Source organism: Homarus americanus, unplaced genomic scaffold (assembly GCF_018991925.1).
Source record: "Homarus americanus isolate GMGI-L3 unplaced genomic scaffold, GMGI_Hamer_2.0 scaffold50564, whole genome shotgun sequence".
NCBI lineage: Eukaryota > Metazoa > Arthropoda > Malacostraca > Decapoda > Nephropidae > Homarus > Homarus americanus.
In genome coordinates, this window is record NW_024715014.1 from 2,367,960 (window position 1) to 2,384,985 (window position 17,026).

General features: G+C 41.4%; 1 protein-coding gene across 9 annotated transcripts in view; it reads right to left on the bottom strand.

The window, feature by feature from the left end:
- Positions 1-6,285: 6,285 nt before the first annotated feature.
- Positions 6,286-17,026, bottom strand: part of LOC121880357 (nesprin-1-like) — a 258,059-nt gene continuing 247,318 nt past the window's right edge. For 7 of the 9 annotated variants that reach the window (XM_042387526.1, XM_042387565.1, XM_042387541.1 and 4 more), the window contains 6 exons: positions 11,288-14,362; positions 10,965-11,140; positions 9,668-9,839; positions 8,971-9,540; positions 8,751-8,830; positions 6,286-8,412 (listed from right to left, as the gene is read on the bottom strand). In XM_042387526.1, the coding sequence (XP_042243460.1) occupies positions 8,181-8,412; positions 8,751-8,830; positions 8,971-9,540; positions 9,668-9,839; positions 10,965-11,140; positions 11,288-14,362 (4,305 nt within the window). In that variant the 3' untranslated portion in view covers positions 6,286-8,180. The remainder of the gene's footprint in view (positions 8,413-8,750; positions 8,831-8,970; positions 9,541-9,667; positions 9,840-10,964; positions 11,141-11,287; positions 14,363-17,026) is intronic. The other 2 variants (XM_042387534.1, XM_042387555.1) reach the window with 2 other exon arrangements.

The window sequence follows — 17,026 nt, forward strand, 5'->3', positions numbered from 1 at the left end:
TATACTTATATATCTAAATCTAATAGCCACCCCAGTTACAAGAGACTATGTTAATAATGAGGTGTATATTAATTATTAACAGTTTCTACCTGATCAAATGTCATCAAGATAATAGTCGTTACTCACACGTTGGTAGATGTTAACTAAAACTGCTTTATTTTCCAAAGTATTTTTGACATAATGATATTGTCACCCGTTTGTATATATTTTTTAGATTAATTATACCCAAAGGAGGACCAACTCAGGAGAAGACACACTAAAATACAATTTATAGGGAATACCGTGTCCAGGGTGTTTCTTATCTAGTGTGGCACCAAACATCAGAAGGATATATCCGCATAGTCCGGTTCCGGTAAGTGTTTTGATCTTTGGTTTCCTCCTAATTTACCTTTAACTAATGGCCAACTCAACTAGAAGTTTCCATAACGAGGGAAGGAGGTCAATGACCTGTATAGGATCCCTCCGTTGTTATTACTGGTATGAGCCAAACTTTAACATTGCAGTTGTATAAGTGCATGGCAGAATTTACCGGAGATTTCTGTCGGGCGTTATCGTGTGATATTGTGCTATACTTTCAGGTCAGTTTCCTGTTATTCTATTCTGTGCTATTACCTATATCACTCCACACTTAAAAACATAAGAACATAAGAATGGAGGAAACTGCAGCGGGCCTATTGGCCCATACTGGGCAGTCCCGTTTACACCCAAACCCTATTGCTCATATAAGCATCCAACCTATGTTTTAAGCTATCCAGCGTATTCGTGTTAATGATGATATTTGGTAACTTGTTCCATTCATCCACTACTCTGTTTCCAAACCAGTGTTTACCTATTTCGCGCCTAAATCTAAATTTGTCTAATTTAAAACCATTGTTACGAGTTCGCTCCTGGTTGGAAAGTTTGAGTACCTTTGTAATGTCCCCTTTGTTTAGCCCTGACTTCCATTTATACACCTCGATCATGTCATCCCTCACTCTACATCTCTCGAGGGAGTGCAAATTAAGATGCTTTAACCTGTCTCTGTACCTTACCAAGGGAGACAATAAGAACGTCTACAAATACACAGCTTATGCTGCAGAAGGGCAAGGGTTGATGTCAAGATATTAGTTTTAAAATTTACAAACCCCACAATTTCCACAAAGGACATTACGTATTCGTCACTTGCACACCGGCGACTCAGGGTTGCCTCACATGTATGATTGTCGTTATGGTACAGTACCTTGGTTAAGGGGTTATATTAATGTAATAAATTTTCTATAAATAAAGTCCGCAAAACTTGTAGTTAAGTGACACTGCATCTAAAAGCCTTTAGTCACTGACGGATGGGGTCGACATTTGGGCTGTCCCACGTGTTCAGCAACTTGTGCGCATGTGTGTGTGTGTAGATGCATCAACGCTTTACCTAATGTAATACGATTTACCTTGTCCCATGTGCATTACAGCGAGCAATGTCTTGTGGGTCCCAAGTGGCACCACCTATTATGACAGTCATATATTATGATCACTACGTCCTCAGTTGATTGAGCAGTTAGACAAAGTGCACCAGGATCCCCCCCCCCCCAATACCTTGCAATGTGCCCTTTTTTCAAGCCTGAAAATTTTTTCAAATAAAGACAATTTTGTTCCACACCAATGACTTTGATGATACGTCATAAAATGTTCACGGTCTTTTTTTCAATGTGTTCTGTGGAGGGGCGAACGTTTGGTAACATTTCGCTATCATGGGAAATTGCACACTGCTGTCTATTTAAAAGCATTTTGATTTTGAAGTTGATTATCACTTCCTACATCGAGTGTGAATTGATTTTCACTCTTCGCTGGTTATAACGTAAGCTCAGAGTTGCCAGGTTGGCTTTTTGGGGGCCAAATAACTGGAATTGGCCTTTTTGTAAATGGTTGATTTGAGATCACTGCTTTGGCCTCTTCAAAAAAGTTGGGATATTCTTGGTCTTTTTCGTATTATAGTAATTTATTTTCTCGAAGTTGTCATAAAATACAATACTTCGTTCATTGAATACACCAAAAACTTCTTTAATTCCGTCCTCTAATTATGCTTGTCTGCAACAACACTTCAGCCTTTAAAAGGGTGACCACAGGTTCCTAAATTTTCGGCCTTTTTTTAAAGTCTGGCTTTTTTGTTGGTTTTGTAAAATTACGAAAGCCCAAGAACAGCACTCTACACTACTGTGCAGTCACTTGACTCCCTAATTACCTTTCTTCAAGTTTTGCAAAAAAATATCTGGAACCCAACCGCCCAGTTACTGCCAAACTTAGCAAGGTGGAGGTATATTTAAAAATAAAATGTCAGGGTAAACTTTTTAAGAGTGATGGTTGTCCAGGAATATCAAAAGGGAGGGGGGGGGGGGTCCAAGAAGTTTTGGGTGGGAGAACATGGCGAGCAAAGCGAGCTGGGCATTTTGAAACCATGTGCACTTGATATTAGGAGATATTCTGATTAATAGTGTAGTGGAATTCTCCCCTACAAACGCTGTTTGTCGCTGCCTAGCCGACCCCACCAATTCCCCAGTGTATGCCTCGTGGTCTAGGTCAACCAGCGCCGCCATACACCACGGAGCGGGGGTCAACTGCTAAGCCACGCCTACCCCCGCTATTTAAGACCTGACCTCGTGGTGATCTGTCTCTCTTTCTACCTACACCAACCAGCCAGCAACACCTCCGCCTGCCTGGTGGTCCTCGCTCCTCCGCCTGCCTGGCGGTCCTCTCTCCCGCTGGCGAGCATGGCGACCCACATGCTGTCCTTCTCTGAGCGTCCTCACCAACCAGCTCTCTCTACATCACGCTTGTAACCATGCTGCCTTCCCATCACCAAGCTGCATTGTACATCCAATACAACATGTATATAGAGAGCACATTGTGAGTTTCCTTTCTCCATCCCATCCTGAGTGTGAACCAAACATCTCATACCCCACAAATGGTGACTCCCGAGATTCGCACTCACACAGGATGGAGGAGAAACTGATCACGCTCCCAGTCTTCAAGCAACATGGAAGACTGGCTTATCCACACAGAAGTAGCTCTCATCGACTCTACAACTACAGTTTCTACACCGCAGGTTAGACACCCTAGAGCAGCTCTGCTACTCTAAGCAGACACCACACCAGCTCCTCTTCCTGCCCTAAGCACCACGTCCTACCGACCCCAGCACACCCGTCCTGCCTCAGACGCCGACCCCGGCCCAGCAGTAACCCCTGCCGCCCCTGATGCGGCCTCTGTTCCTGAGTGCGGACCCACACACCCCCTCTTTTCGCCCTCAGGTACTCCCTGCTAATGTCCTGCACCCTGCTGCTGTCGTGGACCCAGCTGCTGTCACGAGCCCTCATCCGCTTCTGCTGACGCAGCCCCTGCTCCTGACCCAGGCCCACACACCCCAGCAGGCGCATCTGACGACTCTGTACCTGCCGTGAGGGAAGCACAACATTCATCGCCTCCACACACCCTTATTCTCCCTCTCTACTCCCACAGATATTGTGTATCTAGACAGTTGTCCCCAGCGACCGGCTCATCCACGCCATCGCCGTTGTCTCACATGAGGCACGCACCGCCCGTTCTGCCTCACATGTGCTATGCAACCCTGCAGACAACAAGTCTCCTACACAGCCTGGAGGGAAGGGGGAGTATTGTAGTGGAATTCTCCCCTACAAACGCTGTTTGTCGCTGCCTAGCCGACCCCACCAATTCCCCAGTGTATGCCTCGTGGTCTAGGTCAACCAGCGCCGCCATACACCACGGAGCGGGGGTCAACTGCTAAGCCACGCCTACCCCCGCTATTTAAGACCTGACCTCGTGGTGATCTGTCTCTCTTTCTACCTACACCAACCGGCCAGCAACACCTCCGCCTGCCTGGCGGTCCTCGCTCCTCCGCCTGCCTGGCGGTCCTCGCTCCTCCGCCTGCCTGGCGGTCCTCTCTCCCGCTGGCGAGCATGGCGACCCACATGCTGTCCTTCTCTGAGCGTCCTCACCAACCAGCTCTCTCTACATCATGCTTGTAACCATGCTGCCTTCCCAGCACCAAGCTGCATTGTACATCCAATACAACATGTATATAGAGAGCACATTGTGAGTTTCCTTTCTCCATCCCATCCTGAGTGTGAACCAAACATCTCATACCCCACAATAGTAATTACTTTTTAATATGCAAAAAGGCCTGAGTACAATACCACATTAAAGAAAAAGTATTGGAATTTTCTGATGAAAAGGGGGGATCCAGATTTCGGACCCGCCCTTGTTGTGAACTCTTGGAACAGTCTGCCAGTGGCGTGACGGCGCCGAGTGTGAGGCAAGCTCATTCAAGACCAGACTTGACTTGACCAACACGGACACAGGTACAGATTCTGGAAGCAATACATGCCAACAATCTGTAACAGACGTAAACCGACCTAAGCGGCTAACGTGCCGATGAGTGGCAAAGAGGATAAAGTAAGAAATGATTGACGCTACAAACGAAACAAGGAAATTTGTAGTGATGTGAAAGACTACTTTTGCAGGTGGTTCACTGAAGCCTCTCAACCTGTTGATAGTGTTGGTGAAATGTATCAACGACAGACATAGGTAGGCGACAAGGAAATAAAAAAAGTTACTTCTGAAATGCCAGAAAATCATTATCATAAAAATCGAGCAATTCCATTCTTCGGTCATCTTTTAAATAAAACGGAAACCGGCTTTGATGTAGTCGATGACATGTGTTGCCTTCTTCTAAATTATTCTGACGGTAATTCAAACATGATATTCTTGCTACTATTTGCGAAAACTCTCTTGACAAAGTGGCCTGCTCTCACCACTTTCTCTGTTAAATGAGTTGAGGTACTGGAAATATTTGAATTCCAATAATGAAAAGCCACCAAGATATCTATGTATTGTTTGTCTCCAGTATCTCGAAGGCTGTGAACACTCTGGAGTAAGGTGCATTAAGAGAAACAGGTTAACAGTGGGGAGGTTGACTGGCCTGGCTTTGATGCTTGTATATCATGACACTGAAATAATTTACTTACTTTATTTACTTAATGGCCACCCACTAGAGGTGGCCATGGTGAGGGAAGGACAGTGGCCCTTGTACGATCCCTCCATTGTTCTTGATAGTTTTGTCAAGGGCTATTTTGAAGCCCAGTACTGTTCTTGATTCCTCAGCTTGAGCTGGTAGGCTGTTCCGTAAGTCTACCACCCTCTGTGCAAAGAAGTATTGGTTGGATAATATTCGTTCTATATGCCATCTTGGCGAGCTTGTCCCCTAGTGTTGGTGGCGCATGACTTGTCATTGTTGACATGTTTGTTAAGAAACAACAGGAGGCTCTTCACCAAACAAATTCTATTTGAATAATATTTATGCCTTTAAATATACATTTTGTTCTTTATAAATAGCCCACTATTATTTCACAGTATTCAAATTTTATTTTGAGTTTATCTATATACATTGTGCTGTTTAATATGTACTTCCAATTTTTAGTTGTAACGGCTTTCATAGTGCTGGAGCAGCCAAGTCACTATTTCTATTTTACAACTTATTCCGAGTTCTTTTAATTGGAAAGATTTGTAGATTTTCATTGTATTGGATCTCATTTGAAACAAAAATAATACCGTTATTCATACTCGCTTATTGGTGGCCTGTTTTAAGGAGAAAAAGATCGTCAGGTGGTTTTTATTTTAGGGGGTGCCTTACTTTCTATGGACACTTTACTGTAATGCCTGGATTTATCCTCATACAGTATGTATGGTACAGTTGACTACAGCCTCTTAGTGAACTGTAACCCAGGCCTCTTAGTGAACTGTTAACTGTAAACCAGGCCTCTTAGTAAACTGTTAATTGTAACTCATGCCTCTTAGTGAACTGTAATTGTAGTTCAATCAGTGTCACGATTATAATTGTTCTTTTTTCTTCATATTTCATCGGTCACCTGAATCTAAAAAACAATTCATATAATCTGCCGTAATATATTTTAATATGAATTTTTTAAATATTGTCACAGCAGCAGCCAAATAAGGAATCAAGTTGTAAAATACATTATATTGTACAGTACATTGTTTATTCAGTGTTGTCAATAGTACTATACTGTACTTCACAACTCGGTAAATACTATCAACATTAAACTGTCAAACTCAGGGCTTCATTCATAGATGTTTACTGCTGAGCATTTGTACACAATACAGGTAGTACTGTATTATTGTACCTTATCTATGTGAAAAGTCTCGGATTTCTGTCATTTGTATCCAGTGGGACAGATTACATTTGTTAACTTGTAGATTTTGTGGAGGATATATGAAACACATTCCTATAAGAACACATATATTTGTATGAATTGAACTCACACCATGGTATAAACGACTGCCCTCAGCGCGTGCTCTGCTACACTGGCGAAAGCGATGCTAGTGGATGGAAGTCCGAGGCTGCTATGGTTTGGTGGTAAAGCAGTTTTGATTGGCTGGGCATTAGCATTTCTGTTCCCCAATGACTGGGCAAAATTTTTTGATTGGCTAGGCATTAGCACTCTTAATCCCTATTGGCTGGTCACATATCTATGGCACAAACGTCACAGCCTGCACAAACTAGGTAAATCTAGTTCAGGCACTAAAGTTCAACATATGACCCATCAAATCTTTATTTTATATCCACATAAAAAATCTTCCCTGGCCAGCCAAACCAAATAATTTGCATCAGGAAGCATTCAAGCGAATAAGCTTTGACCCTACACTAAAAAAAAAAGTAAAAAATAAAAATAAAGACTGACAATGACTTAATACAAAAGATAGGAAGGCATTTCATCATACAAGATGTGCTGCACCTTCATACCAAGTAGTAGACTGCTGTATGTCAGTGCTGGAACTGGACCCCACAGATAACAGCTTCACTATCTCTGTGCCCCCGCGAAAAAGCACAAGTAAATAAGCTCACTGTCCATTAGGAAGTTTTGTCATAGTATATGTCATCTGTAAGATCCACCTCTCATGAGAAACAGTTGGTCAGGTTCCACGCTAACCAACTGTTCCGCACTGCCTTGTCCTTACTACTGGCACTGAAGACGAAAAATACACAAGGAAAAGATAAAATATGAACTTGCAAAGGATATTTAAAAAAAAAAAAGAAGAAAGGAAATTATATGTACAGTACAGGGATATTAATGTAGTCATGTCAGGATAAAAAATATCAGTGCTAAGTACATTGAAAATATTTTTCTTTCCTTGTGAATTAATATTCATAAATCAATATCCAAATATCAAATGCCTAAACCATAACCTTATAATGCTCCAACAATGGGCATAAACACTTATCACAAATGACTGATAATGATTTATACACCTAAGTAAGTGGATTTGTCTACAGATGCCTTACTTGTCACCATTGGCTGATAGAGTGTGATCAAGTGGGTGATCCAAGTAACCAACAGATGATGACACAACATCACCCAATGATGACCGAACGACTCCTATACACCACATTATCACCACTTCCAGTTCTCTTAAAATTACTAACCAACTCTTCAACCTGAGTCCATTAATTAAGTATAATATATTCAATAATACATTATTTCTATTTTTCAATTAAATAGTAATATAACACTTTCATTTCTCAGTCATGATAAATTCTTATAGCACCTACTACTCATCAGTACTGCAACAGCTTTCAGAATCACCAACACCAAAGTGTGTTCAGACAATAGCACCAGGTGATCTCCATAGTTGGGATAGTCAAGTATAGTCTGGGTACAGATGGATTACTACAGTAAGCATCTCATCCACTATATGCAGTCCACAGTAATAAGACAACACTGCATCCTTAACCTGGGCAAAGAATTATGTAAAAATAAGATGAAGCTTATCAGTTACCTTCATCTCTAATTAAAACGGCGGGCACTTACTTAAGGAACTTTTATAACCATTTAATATTATTAAACTTGATAAAAATCAACAACTTTACCATATAATTATAAGCCACAAACTGATTAAAACATTATGACCATTTTCAGAGCCTCACTAAACTAATCAAGATGCGACTGTAAGCTGAACAGTATAATATATATTTATATTTATATATAGTCACGTGAGAATAATTAGACATTTTGAGGAGTTTTTTTGGAGTCACGTTTGGTTAACATAGCTACTGTATCACGAATTGCAGATCCTTAGGAAGACGGGAGACTCCTTTTGGAGTTACGAGTAAGGTATGGAACTTAGAATGGTGGTGGCCCATTAGGGTATCGCAGCATTGGGTCTAAACTGCGAGCAAAATTGTTGGCCAGACTACAGGCATAGTCGTCTTCAGAGGTGGGGACTAGTGTGGCCACTCCCAGCATGAGTAGCATAAGGGCCTGGATGGGGAGGGCAGCACGCATCACACGCCCCAGGAATCTGTAAGAGCGTCGGACAACGCCCTCATCACTGCCATCACCAACTAAACCGTCACTGTTTGGAGCAAAAGAAAAATGTGGTTAGGATGGATGTGTTAAATGTTTAAAGTAATATAATCATTTTTTGTTGAATTGTATATATCTTCAAAATTCTGTTGGAAATAAATTTACCCTCAAAAGTATATCATCAACTGAGAATAAATTGAAAAATAAAAGCAAATACAATACTACAGCAAAAACTCATTCAGAATAAAAAATTCAACTTGTGTAGTATGTAATATAATGAACTACAAATAAAAATCATTTAATATAATTCTACTTTGCGTGTACAGTAATTAACATTTAATGTGACAGAAGGTGCTTGGCAGGTTCCATCAGCCAAGTTGTACGTACTGAGCATCAGAATGGAAGCTCGCTGTCAGGGAGCTGGGTGAGGTTGGCCGCGAGAAAGAGAACTCGGCAGACTCGTACAGCTGGAAAAGAGAGTGCATTTCATGTGCTACGTGCAATGGTGCAAATCCTATTTTTCTCATGCAAGTCTGCAAAATCATATGAATAAACATATATTGTATGGCAAAAAATATGCATTGGGTAAGCTAATAGCACCACTCACCCCTGAAGATGCTAGTGATGCCAAAGAGCTTGTGAAGTCCTGACCAAGCAGTTGAGAAAGCTGAGTCAGATGCTGAGAACACATCTGACGCAGCAGCTGAAGACGACGCGCAAGAAGTGCAAGTCGCTCGCGTACAGCTGCGCATTGGTCATCCTGTTGGGTAGGGAGAAGGTGCTGTGCAGCATCGTGCAGGGACGCTACACGTGGCTCACACCGCTCAACCTCCGCCCGCACGTCGAGAACACGACTAACGCGCTCACGCAGAGCTGTTTCTTCCATGTCCTCTTCAGCTGCTATCTTCAAAAGATTCTCTTCTGTTGTGTCAGTCCATGCAAGCAGGTCAGTAATAGTGGTGTGGAATTCTGCATTCCCCATAAGAGTGGTCTGCAGTTTTGCCTGCCACACAGAAGCTGCAGCACATACTGCTTCCCATCGCTGATTGACAGCAGTTAGACGGTCTCTCACCCGTGTGGCCCGACGCTTATCACGAGTGTGTTCTGCCAGATGCTTGCCGATGACGTTGAGTGACATAATCACAGACTTGTGGCCATCAAGATCCATGAGGAACTCCTGTCATTAAAAACAAGGTAATTTCATATGGATGAACATAAGAAAATGGAAAATGCATATTAATATAAAAATAATAAGCAATTATATGACAAAAGTGGCAAGCTATACATCATACCAACACACTAACCCTGTGGTCTTGGGCAACTTCCTCCAGCTGCTCCATTGGTGTAGGTGGGTTGTGTTGAGTTGATTGGGTGGCCTCAGCATGAGTTAACCATTGCTCCAGCCGCCACATATCATTTTCAAATTGTTGCCAATTGCGTCTGCAACACAGCGGGCACGTCAAGGAAGACGTCTCGCTGCAAGCAAACATGCACATGCACTGTAAGCTACAACTAAAGCATGACTAGCACTGTCAACCAGGATTCCCATCAAATTCCCAAAACTTCTACTGCCAAATACAGAATTTCACTCCAAACTATTTTAACCTTTTTCAAGTCTATGGCAATATGTACATCTGGTTTCTAAGTTTTACCATACACAGTACAGTACAATGTCTGACAGATATGGCTTACACAGAGATGAATGTATATGGTATGAAGGGAAGTTTTCAGCCCAAGAGATAATCCTTCTTGAATGTACACAAGATTGAGCTGGATTAAGTTTACAGGTGAACAATAAGTTTGGGTAGCAACATTCTTCTAGTTGTAAAATGTGGTTGACTTATTTTCAGAAGAATGTGATAAAGTCTTGAAAAATTTACTGGAAGCTAACTCTGTTGTATTCCTAGTATTCACAAGCTACCTGAAGTATTTAATGAATGAAGTACCAGAACAAGTGAACTGAGACAAAGAATCAAATGAAATTCAAGAGTTGGGATCAATAGGGAGGCATATATTGTAGATGTACATTATGATGCCTGGTACCTGAAAGAATAGGTAAGGTATTATACAGTACATGACCCCCGCCCCTTTCTATTCTATCTACAGATCAATATATTACTAATGAAGCACACCATAATAGAGCACAATATATGCAATGCTAAGTATCAATGCTTGTTTTGGATGATAGTGTGTACCATAAATCTAAATATGCAATGCAAAATATTGTACTGAACTAAAAAGCCACTGCCACACACTATATACCCACCAAATGCAATAATATACAGTACTGTAATATGTACATTAAACATTACACACTATCCACTTCAATACTAAAAATACATTTGCTATTAACAGCAATGATTTTTAGGATAATTATTGTAATTATTCAAACCTTTTAATTCATCAAGAACAGTCAAATTTGTAGGGTTTACGCTCTATGAAGTTGTAAAATTTTCAGAACGTCAAACATAAAAGAATAGAAGTCTACAAGGGCACATACTGTATACGGTATCAAGATCATATTAACAGCACTGGATGTCAATAGAGGCTTAAAAGAATTTCAAAAGGAAAGTTGATGGCAATAAAAGTGTTCAGTATTACCTGTTCTCTTTTAGTCTTTGTTGCTTGGCCTGTGCAAGAACCTCTAATTGTTTAAATTCTTCAATAACGGCATCTATTTCAGGGTGAAGTTCTCGTGCTTCGCTGTCATCGCCAGTGTGTTGGACCAGGGAGCTCAGCAGGTCCACTGATGATCGACAACCAGCTAACTGCTTGGACTAATTCAAAAGAGAAATATATCAGAAACTGAACTACAGTATTTTCAACCAATCCAACTGGTTGTATAAATATGAATACAATATACACGATTAAAAGCACTTTAAATCATTACATCTACTCTATAACACTATCTCATGAACACTTACAAAGGAGTAGTACATCTTGTCAACTTCAGCCCCCTGTGGTGTGGGGCACTTCAACGCTTCTTCCAGTTGTGCTAGAAGTCTCTTGCTCTCGTCCAGTGCCACCCGCATCTCTACAGCCAAAGATCTACCACCCACAGCACCAATCAGAGACATGTCTGTTAAACTGAGGGTTGGTTCTAAGTTCTGGAGCTCTGCATCTGACATTAGAGTTACTGTGTAGTCATCATCATCCTGGTCAGGTATAGATCTTTCTTCAGAGAGTCTCATTGTCTCCCGAGTAGTTTCTAGTATCTGGGTAGTGGTGGTGGTGGTGATTGTTGTGATTTGAGTGATATCAATTTCGATAGCCTCTTGAAGAGTCAAAAGTCGACTGTGAATGAGTTTCCTAGTTATCCAGTACTCTGCGAGGCTTTCTTCTATGATGAGACAATCAGATTTACAACTTCTCTGGAACAGGTAAGTGATCATGTTGTCAAAGTCCTTTAGGGGCTTTTCATGCTTTTCATATTCAGCAACAAGTTCCAGAAGAGCCCTCTTCTTGTACTCAAGGTCTGCATGTGACTGATGTTCATATCCTGAGATTTTAAGATCAAAATCATTGAGCCATGACATTAGTTGCTCTCTTGTATTTTCAAATTCTTCATACAACCTTCTACTATACATAAGACGCCTTAAAATGACTGTAACACGGTAACTCAGAATGTGGAATCTTGCATTGGAGGTCTTGACCATCGTTCGGATTTCGTTCTTTTGGTCCAATCCGTTTTCCCTCCCGTAAGGCCGAGCAAGCACTCGATAGTTCTGGTTAAGATTTTCGTACTGAAGCGTTTGGTCATGTATCAATGGCTGTAGCTCATGAACTGTGGCTATCCTCTCCTCCACTGCACTGTATGGTACCAGAGTAGAGGATGACGATATACTCTTTACTCTGGACTCCATTGCTGTTAGCCATGATACAAAGGAGGTATTTACTGCAATCAGTTCCTGCCACATTTTCCAAGTTTTCTTGATGAATACTTTTCTTTCAGCAGAGCGAGTACAGATCTCACCCCATCGCCTCTCCAAGTTGTGGTGAGCCTCCTGCAGGGAGTCTGTGTCACCGTTAGCATCAAACTCTGTACAATCCCGAATGACCATATCACACAGGTTTAAGACAGAGGAAATGGTTCCACTCTGTTTTTCAATCTCCTTTCGAACCTCCTCTTCTGCCTCTAAGAGACGATCTATTTCTTTCTTAGAACTCTCCTGGAAGATGACAGGACTTGACAGCTTTTTCTCAATTAAGAAGAGCCATTCTTTGAGCTCAGCTAAGGTGACCTCAGCCTTGTTGATAGTGGTAACAATGTCTTGAAGCTTTTGCTTTCTGCTGTTACATTTATCGTGGATATGTTTCCATGTTGTCTCAATGCTCTCAACCTTTACTTTCAAATCAGCTGCCTGATCTTCATTACTACAGGATATTAATTCTTCACCTTCAGATGTAAGCCAAAGTTTTTCAATACGCTTAGAGTTGATATCTTCTTGATAGTCATGTTCCAACTTCCTTATGAGAGTATCAATGTACTGTTCAGAGCCACCATCAATCTTGGCCTCCATGTCTTTAGCCCAAGTAAGGAACTGCTGGTATCTGGTGTCATACAATTGCCACAACTCCAGTCTATCTTCTAAAGTGCTAATCCTGAGCCTGTACTGATGAAGAAGTTCAGCCTGTAACTGAGTGACACGCCACATCCTTTGGGTTACTAAACGGAGATCAGCTGGAGTTAGTGAATCTACCATCTCTTCACGAGTGGTTCTTAGCAATGACAGATCCCCACTCAATGCTTCAAGTGAAGCTGTAGTTTCATTATACTTCTTGATAGTTTCTTGCACACTGCTGAAATCAGAAGGCAAATCAGCTAATAATCCTGCCTGTAGCTCACTTAAGATAGAATTGAGTTTGGTGTAAACTTCCTCATAGCGTCGCCACAGATCAGAACTTCTGTTGAGGTAACTCAGCCAAGTTTCCACACCAGCACGCATGTTGGTCACACGCTGCTGGAGGGATGCCAGTTCTGCCTTCAGGATGGAGTGTATACTTGGGTCACAGGATGCCACCAATTTCTGGCAAAGTTTTGCAACATCCTCTACCTGCTCTTCTCCTCGACACAGCTGCTCTAGCAAGGACTGTAATCTGTGAATTACTTTTTCAAGTCGTCTACGAGCAACCTGTCTTAGCTGAAGCCCTTGCTTTTCTTGCTCCAGGGCCAATATCCAGGTTTGCAACTGAGCTACTTTGACTCGATACGTCTCCCACGTGGCAATGGTCTTAAGAAGAATCTGCTCACGTTCACTTACTGTGGTAAGAACAGTTTTGTGTCGTAGAATCAGTTCATGGAGACGCCCCTGTAGGTCTTTAATTCGAGGAGCAGCATCTTCCTGCTGAGCTTGTTCCTGAAGAGTCTGCAATACATTGGTCTGCGTGGTGAGGATGGAACGGTGAACTTGACACAGGCGAGAGGCTTCGTGTAGACCTTCGCGTGAGGCTGGGGCTGGTGCAGTCATCTCAGCCTCCACACTATCCACATACTGTTTCCAGGTGGTTAATGCTGCTGCAAGTTGTTCATCATCACCACCGAGACCCGCCACCACTTGTTCATAACGACAATGTGTGTCACGAACTGCAATCTGCCAAGCCTCTACCACCTGTGTAGGACCACTCTCAATAATGGGTCCACCAGAGCCACCTAAAGCCACAAGCTGGTCCTGCAGCTGTCCAGCTCTTTCTGCTGCCTCTTGGACCCCAGGTTCTGGCAGTGCCAACAGAGTTTGAGCTCCGTTGATGCCAGCTTGTAGTTCTTTCAGAGCAGCCTCCTCTTGTTGCTGCTCCTCTGCATCCACCTGTAGTGCCAAGTTGCTGCTGAGCTGAGTTATGGCCTCTGTAAGGTTGGTAATTCTGAATCCTAGACGCTCAACTTCAGCAACGAGGGGAGTGTCCTGGGCTGAGTCTTCTGCCACATGTAGCTGGATCTGTCGAGCCAACTGCCTCAACTCGGACACCCGCTCTCCAGACCAGGCCGCCTCACCCACAAGCACCTGCAACAACAAAAGCAACTTAGATCATGGTCATTGTTCAAGTATTAAAACAGCAAAACCACCATTTTAATGGTGTGTGAATCTAATTTTCCCAAAATGTGATAACTCATGGTAATAACAAGATTAGCTCCTAGTTTATTTTATATTAAGATTAGTCACCCTAATGCTAAACTAAATTTAATCCCCCCACGTAACATTAGGGTGTTTACTCCAGGTGAAATAAGTGGGCTAATCAATTTTTTGTTCTTTTTTTATTGGGCGTTAGCCCACCCGGGCACAGATAATTTTATGACCCACATCAAGGCCTGGTGGGCGAAAAAATATAATGATAATGATAATAATAATAATAAAACTAAATATAAATATAAATAATAATAATAGTAATAATAGAGCCATGAATAAAAAATATCAATAATGAGAAACAATACTGTATATAGATGTTGTCTTGTCAAAGTAAGAGAAACAATTGAGACCCTGCAATTGTATGTAAATGAGACAAAGTCAGATCAGCAACCTGAGACTTGGTCAAAATTTTTGTGGTGCCAGCAGCAGGATCTACCATTAGACAGCACATTATGCTTCCAATATCTTCCCCAGGTGGTAGTACTGTACCTGATTCCATACTGTTGATATATAGCGCGTACTGTTTTTCTTATAAATTTTTAATAGATTGGTTATTTGGCTGATTTCATCTTTTTTTTTCAATACGGTACTGTATAACCAAATAAGTACCTGTATTGCATTGTAAATGGACATAAACATGGTTGCATTCACTGCTTTGTATAATTTGATGTATTTACTGCACTTGACACATTGGTATATTTTTTAACCATTAGCACAGAAAAAATTGAGGGTAGGATATACAGTAATAATAATGGTGGGGGGGGTGACAAAGAAATGAATGAATCTTTATTTTGGTCAAATCAAAGTTATTATAACTGACACACACACACAGCTCCTCCCCGACGGGGTTAGGGACCTAGATCCAGGTCGTAAGTCAAAATGGGCATAAGTCAAAAATGCTTAAATAATACATAAAAAATCTAAAATGGGTGTCTCTTTTTCTTCTCAGTACCACAAAACTCTCACTTTTAAGCTTGCCAGCCATTTTAAAGTGAATTACAAAAGAAAATTTTGTCTGTGTACCGACGTTGGGACTCGAAAATACGTAATTTGGCAAAAAATTTTACGACTGAGGCAGGTCCTAAGTGCAGGTGGTCGTAAGTCGGGGAGGAGCTGCCCGCTAATGCCCGATCAAAGCGTTAGCTCTTCCCATTCAGGGTGTCACATGCACAACTCAGCAGCAGCATCTGCGCAGACAGAATAGCTAACGCGTTAGCTATTCGGTGCATCTAAAACGCCTTACCTATAGCAGAAACGATTACTTACTACAATAACCAAATTCTAAAATGTTCGCCGAGCATTTTAAACAATCATTGTATATCAGTAAAAGAATATAAAATTAATCCAGAATATTTCTCGTAAAAGTCTGTTGTGCTTCACTTTACTGTATTGTCAGTTACACAACAAATCAATAATTCTAAGAAATGACACAGAAGATTAAATAAATTATGTAACGTGAACCACATACAGTATAAAATTTAACAAAACATTTCCATTCTGTGACGGAAATCGGGGATTATTACGTGCCACTTGTTGCATGAACAATCCTGAGATTACTGGACACGGAGTGTAATCATCAAACGTTACAAAAAAGTGAAATATATTGTTATCTATATAAGTACTGTTATATGATACCACCATTCACAATACACAACCAGAATACAGTACAGGTACTATCTTTATAACTTAATAACCTTGTGAGTCACACCATCTCGGGAAATATTTATTTCGTCAACCACAAAATCACTCACAATAATATACCAAGATACTACCTTGTACTTAAAGCACCTAAAAACCTAGCCGACATGATGTATCCTGAGAAATACAAGAAAAAACACAAACAGTTGCGCCACTAACCAGAATACTCTTTGCACAACCCACCCCGGGAATAACTGCATTACAGTTTCCATTCTCACGTATTAACACCTTGAACAAATTACTTAATACGTCGCCTATAATAGCTAACTCACTTTTCCACAAGTGTCGAATGCACCCTGAATTTCCCACAAGTGTCGAATGCACCCTGAAAATATTGTAAGATTTTAAAAACCAAAACTCCAGGGACATACATAGACAGTAGCTCAGTTAGATTACAAGAAGAAACTACTCTCGGTCAAACCAGCTAAATGCACTGTGTAGCTGAGGTCAGAGCTGGGAAGTTATGTCAAGCTTCGGTTAAAATACCATATAAGTGTTTGACCCTCGCCAGACAACGCCAATTAGGTACAGACCTATGTTTGGGCAAATGCTGTTAAGTATAGACCCCAATTTGGGCGAGGACACCTACAAACTCTATATTGGGTAAGTTGTGTTAGGTATAGTCCCTAGTTTCAGTAAGAGCAGTGCAAACCCAAGCAATAGTTGAAGCCAAAGTACAGAACCTCGTGCATAGACGACTGACTCGAAGTACAAATCCTATCGAAAGTAAAGCCATTGAAGTGATAACAAGGTCTAATGTGTGAATCCCATTTTAAATAACACAAGTTGTGATAATCCCAGCTTAGGTGCAGATAAGCACAGTAATGCCAGCGCCGAGGGGTG